The 8,543-nt window shown below is 30.3% G+C and overlaps 1 protein-coding gene across 1 annotated transcript; it reads left to right on the forward strand.

The window, feature by feature from the left end:
• Nucleotides 1-207: 207 nt before the first annotated feature.
• LOC105204596 (synaptogyrin) lies at nt 208-8,289 on the forward strand. The gene is given in 8 exon segments (XM_039447365.1): nt 208-469; nt 1,489-1,585; nt 1,658-1,886; nt 3,600-3,728; nt 5,362-5,588; nt 6,141-6,288; nt 6,419-6,761; nt 7,045-8,289. Coding segments are annotated over 7 exon segments (1,194 nt in total). The 5' UTR covers nt 208-315; the 3' UTR covers nt 6,629-6,761; nt 7,045-8,289.
• The last annotated feature ends 254 nt before the right edge of the window (nt 8,290-8,543 follow it).

The raw sequence follows: 8,543 nt of genomic DNA on the forward strand, positions 1-8,543 counted from the left end.
TCAGAAAACGGGGACGTATACTTATAGCTATAGCGTGCGTTTTACGTGCTACAGGATCGTAGCTAACGTATAGCATCACAGCTGACGCATCTTGCGCGAGCGCGCATTACAGAGTTTTGCACTACTGACGCGCCGTCGGTAAGGCGTCGGTAAGATTCCTGTAGACCGAAGCGCCCTCTGACATTCGCTAATAAAACGTCTCTAATCTTAACGTTTGTTTACAAAAATACAGTGCAGTACATACAGTGGACGCAAAATTTAAAAAGATTTTCCACAGCTTTTCTCGAATAAAAAATTTTTCCACTTTACAGAAAGATGAGTACGGATCATAATCTTTTAGGATTTACCAAACAGACCGAAACGATACTGTACGGCGTGGGAGCACAGAATTTGCTAAAGGAATGCAAAAGGAGAAATATATCAACTGAGGCGTTGTGCAAGTTAACCAAGGAAGATTTCGTGCAACTCGGTAAATAGTTTTTCATTCCAATAATTGCGTTTCGTTGTTTCATGATAGTACCTTTTATTTGTAGGGATTTGAATTTCTCTACTCTGCAATCACATTATACATTTCTATAAAAATTACATAAAAAGAGCTAAATATTAGGATTTACGTGATACCTACAGGCCTCAAAGTGAATATACATATATAACTGTGTAGAATATAATTCTATAATATAATTTTATAATATAACAAACTAAAGCTATTACTTGAACCTATTCAGAATTTAATCGATTCAACAATTAGCAAAATCTGATCATCTTGGGTTCTCGCCAGCTCATGTTTATTATAGATACACACAGGTGGTCTTGCACTGTGTATTCACTTGACATTATCATATCTCTTAATTTTTGAGAAATTTTGAAAACTATTTGTAGCCATGGAATTCATTCTTTTGTGATAAAAAAAGTTATGAGGTTTCAAATTCATATCAGATTACACACTGAAGATAGAAGCCTGTGAATTAGAGATTAGTCAACCAAAATAAAATAATATTATCTAATTAGTAGAATTCTAATCTTCAATTTGCAATTCTTAATCTGCAATGCATAGTTTACAAGGGGCTAATTGTTTATAATGTTAGTTCTTGGAAAATATAATTTTTCCATTAGGATTAATTATTCTTGATCTGTACTTTGTATTTAGTAATAAAATAGTATAAAGTATATAAATAGTATATAAATAGTAATAAAAAATAGTCATTTAATTTTTTTCAACCTTACAATGTAAAGCAAAGATGTATAATCTTCAAAAACTAACAAATATTGATTGAGTCTTGAGTAATCAAGCCATCATCAGCCAATTAGGATTAAATACAGTTTATTGAAAGTTTCTATTTTGATTGCATATATTACACTATGAACAATTATTTAAAAAGTTATATAATAAAATTAAGTGCAAAATTATTTTTATATTTGTTCTTTGCAACATATGAATATATATGTATGCTGTATTTATAAGAAATAACAATAAAGAATTGTTTATAGGTGCTGAGAAAGATCAAGCTGAAAATATATTTAATGCTCTATGTATCTCCAAGGTGAAAACACAACAGAAAAAATCTGTTGTGAAACCTTATCATAGGTATTGATTCATTATTAAAGTTTCCATTTTTTATGTAATATTAAAACTGAAAAATTCTTTATTTTTTTCAAGTATATCTGAAAAAGTGGAAATACTGCAGTCAGGTGAGAGACAATTCCGCATAATTCAAGATTATGTGAAATACTGCAGAATGAAACTGAAAAAAGAAAGAATCAACTTTTTTGTCGAAGTGGATAAAGCTTTGAGTGCCTCTCAAATTCTGTGTATGGCTGCTGACGCTGCTCTTAAAGAAGTCAATGACGCTGAGTTGAAACTAAAAGAACTGAAAGCTGTAATTTTGGTACTAACAAATATATTACAATTATATACACATGCATATATATATATATATATATATATATATATTAGGTTGAGGAAAGAGAAATCTATTATTTATATATATACATAAATAATGGATTTCTTTTTTAATATGAATTGATAATTAAACGTATCATTCTTTTGCTGCAACTACAACATATTTAAAAAATTGTCATTCTTTGCAAGAAAAGAATAATACAGGTCCTTCATTCAATGAAAATATAATACTTCTATTTCTCTGCAATAATTTATTACCAAATTTGTTATCAAAATCAGATTCAAAATATAATATATAATTATTTCATAAAATACTAGAATTATAACGAAATACTAGAATTATACTGTAAAATTGTAATAATTCAAAATATTCATTTTCTGGGAAACTGAGATTTTCTAGAAAACCTTTTTTACGTTCTTGTTACAACAAATAAGCTATATGTTATTTTATCTGACAACTTTTGCATCCATTTTTCAAAATGCCTAAACCTAAACTAAATTTCTCTCTTGCAGCCCAATAAAAGCCGAAAGCATGTCCATATTTTATACAGCGTTTCATTTGGTGGATTGTGCATCGCAACGTGTATATTACTGAACAGACTTTGGAGATGAAGACTTTATAGATTGTTAAGATACATAAGATACATTTAATATGTGTATATACTTCTTTTGTTACATTTTTTAGAACATACTTTATAAAAGTGTATCATGAATATTTCTAATAATACATGCATCAGAAAAATATTTCAGAGTTTCCTTCAATCGACTCCATTTTGCAATATCGCAAAATTATAGGAAAATTTGATTTCGCAGAAAACTCACAGTATCATTTATACGATATAAATTAAAAATTAATATTTAAAAGCTTGTATAATTAGATTAAACGCATTGTCTTTTTTCCTAGTGTCAAAATAATTAATAGCGTTATTTGAATTTATTTAAATCTAAAAATACTCCGGGATTCTAAGGCGCAAACTCTAATAAAATAAAATGAATTAAATTATAATTTTCAATTTATTTAAATTCCTTTGTATTTTTGGTCATTGGGACGGTAACATTAACATGTTTTATCGACCTTACAGTAGATATATTGGATTACCTATGTTATACAACCTAGCATGCAATATATTTTTAATTGATATATATTCATTTATTATTTATTTTGCAAAAATGCCGAAATATTTTATATACATGAAGGAAAAATCATAAAATCTTTATATTTAACATGTTATTTAAGTATAGACTAAATATCTTACATGCATATTTAATTAAGGAAAAAAAGTAAATATTTACCGTAACATTTTATACACATTTTACAAATATTTTTATATTTATAATAAATTGTTATGATTTGTTCAATTTAAAGTCACGAAAATATTATTTTTAAAATATTTCGATAAATATATTTGTACAAAATTCAAATAATTATTATAAATAATTTATAAATCTTTTATAAATATTGTGTGTACTGTCTGGGAAGTATCTTTTAGGTAAGCAATCTTTTGCTATGATGTTATTTAAAAATATTGATTTTTTTTTAAGTTTCCTTCAACTAGATTTACAATTCATCCCATCCCGCTGTGATACGGGGAAGGTCGAGAGGGCGCAAGGGCGGCCGTGGAGGATTTTGGGATCACCCACACCCCCGGGAGCCGTCGTCGAGGAGGCGGCGGACGCATGCGCCCGGTCGCTGCATGAGCTTTGAAATCTCCGCTTCAGTCGCACTAAGATGGACGGCGGAGCATACGGCGGTGGCAAGGCCGGAGCCCCTTTCGATCCGATCGCATTCGTCCAGCGGCCGCAGGTCATTCTGAGAGCGATATGCCTGGTAAGTCGTCATCGCGAGTCCCGAAGGCGGGATCGTTTCCGGGCCTCGATTCGTGGAGTGCGATCGCGACGACAGCGGCGGCGACGGCGGTGCCGTGGGTGTGTGAGAAAGAGAGAGAGGAGGGGCGAACGAGCGAGATCCCTTGACGCGGATGGCCATTGATTTTAAAAGAGCCTCTCCGCCCCACTACCGCCCCCGCGATGGGGTTCTATTGATTTTTCGCGAATTCCAGCGATACGCACCCGTATTCTATGGGACTCCACCATGGCGTTCGACGTTCAGTCAGGGTCTGTCGCGATTCGATTCAACGGAGCGAATCCTCTACTTGACCTTCCTGCCGGATATAACGCTGATGAGATGCGCGGGGCTCAAAGGCTCGGATTGCGGATCTCTTCCCCGCATTCTGGCTCTTTGACAATCGTTAGCTAACGAATGGATCATCTCCTGTTCGTTCTCTCTTGCCTCCTTCTTTCTTTCCTCGAACACTTTTCCGTATTTTATATCTATGAGTAAAGGAAGCGCGATGGTTAAATATGCAAAAGCGCCTGAAGTCACAGCAGGCCAGCTCGAGATCGAAGATATTTTAGAGCTAGAATTATGTTCGTGCGAGATAAATACTAACGATTTTACATTAGTATATTTATGATTTTTTTGAATAAACTTTTTATTTATTTTAAATTTTAGTCAAGACATTCAATATGTATCATTTTCTTGATACATATTGATACCTTCATTACTATTTTTTTTTTGCTATTAAATGTATTCAGTGAATTCTAATAGAATATAGAAGTAATATAAGTAAGTCTATTTATTAAATTTAATTCCAAAGATTTTTATTGGTTTAAACTCTGACGTGTCTTGACCAAGATATATGTCCAATATTTTTTTATTTTTATGTTCACTGTTATTTTTCATGTTATCAAATGTCGTGTAATAGAATATAAAAGTAATAAGTCTATTTATATTAAATTTAATTTCAAAGATTTTTATTGATTACCTTGATGTATCTTTTAAGATAATCCAATATTCTTTCCAATATAATAAATGCAATATTTTTTTGTTTCCTTGTCCATTCATTATTATTTTTTATATTACTTGTCAAATATGTTGTAATATAAAAGTAATAAGGAAATCTAATTTCAAAGATTTTTATTAAGATTTCTATAAATCCAAGATTTTAAATCCTAAAATGTCTTTCTTGATCAAGATATATCCAATACTTCTCCATATATATCCAATATTTCTCATTTTCTTGTCCATTCAATGTTACTTTTCATGCTGTCATATGTATTGTAACAGAATATAAAAATAGTAAGTCTATACTGAATTTAATTTCGAAAATTAAATTTAGTATATAATTTTAAACTTTAATTTGCCTCTTAATCAAGACATACATCCAATATTTCTGATTTTATCCAATCATGATTATTTTTTAAATGTGTATAATAAATCTATAATTGTATAATGTAAAGGGACTATATAAAAAAATATGTATTCTTTTTTTAGTTATTTAGGTATTTGCCAATGTGTTTTAATTTTCATGTATAAATATCTTATACCTTGCTATGCGACGAAGTGTACTTTTCTTTATTTTGAATTTCTATTATCTTACAAAAAAATTTTTATCTTTCAGCTTTTTGCAATAATCGTCTTTGGGTGTATAAGCAGCAAGGGCTACATTACAAAAGAAGATGGGAAGGAAGTTTGTCTTTATAACGCGGACAATAATGCATGCAATTACGGGGTTGGTATCGGAGTGCTGGCGTTTCTGGCCAGTATCGGATTCCTTGTAGGTGAATACCTGTTTGAACAGATGTCGTCTGTCAAGACTAGAAAACATTTTGTTCTCATTGATTTGGGGTAAGTATCGTGCATGCCTTTCATAGTATAGACGTGATAAAATTCTTATAATTGTGCGTCAACTTTCTAAAGCTGATGTCAACATCTGTAACACTGTTGCTAATGTTCAGATCTATTTAATTTATGTTAATTAAAGGCACTAATTAATTTCAAAAAATTTTAAATTAATATAACTCATAAAAAAGAATGAATACTAGTTTATTTTAAAAGGATTACTACACTAATTATTAGTAAATGTTTAAAAACAATATTAAAATAATGAGATTTTAGAATAATAAATTGCAAATTGATATTTTTTAGATCTAATTTTCATACAGATTTGATTAAAATATTATTTTATTTGAAAATGTTATTAAATACTTTTATTCATTAACTAATTCAATTGTTTATTTGTTCATTAACTACTGTGATCCTAACAGTAATTCAAGATTTATAATTAACAGTGCATCTAATGCATCAAAAAATTAAAATATGAAGTCAAAATTGCTTCTCAAACATCTTTTAATGCAATTTGGTATGCTATTTATAACTTGATATATTATACAATTACAGTTTCTCGGGTTTTTGGTCTTTCCTCTATTTCGTGGGATTCTGTTACCTAACAAACGCATGGAACAACTCAGTAGCACCAAAGGATGGATATGGTGTGAATAATGTGCAAACGGCTATCACATTCTCATTCTTCTCTATCTTTACTTGGGTACGTTTGAAATTTGTTCATGGCAAACTTTATTCAATCTTAACATCTATTTTTAGTTCTCCTTGGCTTACATAGATAAACAATTTATGTTTTATAAATTTTCATCATAATTGGGTTTTGTTCGATACAGGCCGGTTGCGCTTGGTTCGCGTTTAAAAGATTTAAGCAGGGTACCGATGCAGCGTTCGCTCCGAGTTACGAAGCGGATCCCGTCGGCGGTACAGGATACACAAGTTACCCCGACGCCACCGATACCGCTTACCAAGAACCGCCGTTCGGTCAGCAGCAGCAGCAGCAGCAGCAACGGGGTATGGGTGACTTTCAAGCCCCAGCTTACTAAAAGTCATCCATAGTCTATACCAAAATGTATTTCCATTGGATGCACAGCGAGCTACTTACGAAAGAAGATGATTTAGGATAATTTTTCAGAGAACAAGATATATTGTTTTCCACCACCTGTGTTTTGCTTAAAGGTAATCTCAATCTTATTATGAGAAATTAATTTTATTACTCTCATAATTTTTCGCGTATGATTGTTTTATGCATTGATATTAATTTAAGAAAAAATATGAGAGATGTATTCAGATAAATGTTTATCTGAATCCAGTAAATGTAAAGTGCCAAAGTATGTATGTAAAAGACAATTGTCATTTAACGATGTATTCAAAAATCGTCAATGCACAACATTCCTTTATTTGATAAACTTTAATAAAATATTTATACGATAATTACGTTGAATTGTATTTTTCTTTACAGACTAAAGAGGAACTTCATTCGCTGATAGGTCGCTGGGCAACGCGTTGGTCATAGAGTAAGTTTTCATGGCAAGACGTAGAAGGAAGTTATTTGTTAAACTGTGCTTCTTATTGTTGACCACTTGTAAGTTACACTTATCCATACGCCCAATGTCACAAGAAAAAAAAAGCGTTAGGTGTTTGAACGTCATATACGCCTGGACATGCGTTACGACGGTGGCTACTGACCATTTATGTGGGAAGTAAATATTATCTTATAATGAGTAACACTATAGCAAAACTCCATAAATAAGTAAGAACTAGTACATGCACACAAGCTATGTATATTTTAAACGTTGTAACGTGTTTATGGTAAACGCGATTTAAATATAACAGTAATATAAAATGCATTGCATTATCGTGCAATTAGTATTAAAACGATGTACACGAAGTCTAGGATTGAAAATGCGTAAGTTTCGCGAATAAGTCGACACACGTTTTAATATATTAGTGAGACAATATCTAAGTTACTTAAGTTAATTATGTCGTATCAGTTGCAAAGTAATTGGATATTCCTTGAAACGAATAGCATTAGCAAATGTAACTGCACACTCGTAACTGCGATGAATAGCAAAACCAAAGTTTTTATTAATATAAATTCGTATATATATATTTAAAATTATAAAAGGCATAACTTACATATAAATTGCTCGTGTTGCTACATTAAATTTTTGTATTTGAGTCGCTTTATGTGTTAACAGTTTATTAATATGAAGGGAAGAGATTTATAAGTGAACACATCACGAGGAAAAAAAATTGTTATTGAATTTTTGTATTTAATGATTGTTTCTTTATTTTCATAAGTATTTATGGAATCTCAGGGGAATGTTTTCAGTTATTTAAATTATTTATTTATTTATTTATTTATTTATACATTGTTATTTATTACACAAATGTAAATCTCGATATACATGATAAAAATCATGCATTACTGGAAATATAAAATATATTAATTTGTGATTCTTTTTATAAGTATTTATGGAATCTTGGGAATATATTTTTAATTATTCAGATTATTTATTTAATTATTTGTGATTAATTATTTATTATACAAGGAATATGTAAATCTCAATATGTATATTAAAAATCCTGCACCTTACTGGAAATGTGAAATAACTTTGATTGATAACGAACATGAGCGTTAACAGAAAAAATATATATATATGACAATTTTATGTTTGATAATCCTGGAGCCACGCGTTACATCGAATAATAGAAAATAGCAATCTTGAATTAATATAAATTGAAGTAATTTTTCGTTTAGAGAGCAAAATAAAAATATTATATATGTACTTATATGATATATCGTTTTAAATTCATAATTGAAAGCACTTATTTAAGTATTCTTTCGTCGTATACTGTATTAAGCAATGAACATTGTTAGAAATTTATGCGATAATTTAGTAGTCTGAAAATATTTGAGAGAATTATACATCCTAGATATACACTAGGCAACAAAAT

The sequence above is a fragment of the Solenopsis invicta genome, chromosome 3 (assembly GCF_016802725.1).
Source record: "Solenopsis invicta isolate M01_SB chromosome 3, UNIL_Sinv_3.0, whole genome shotgun sequence".
NCBI classification, from domain to species: domain Eukaryota; kingdom Metazoa; phylum Arthropoda; class Insecta; order Hymenoptera; family Formicidae; genus Solenopsis; species Solenopsis invicta.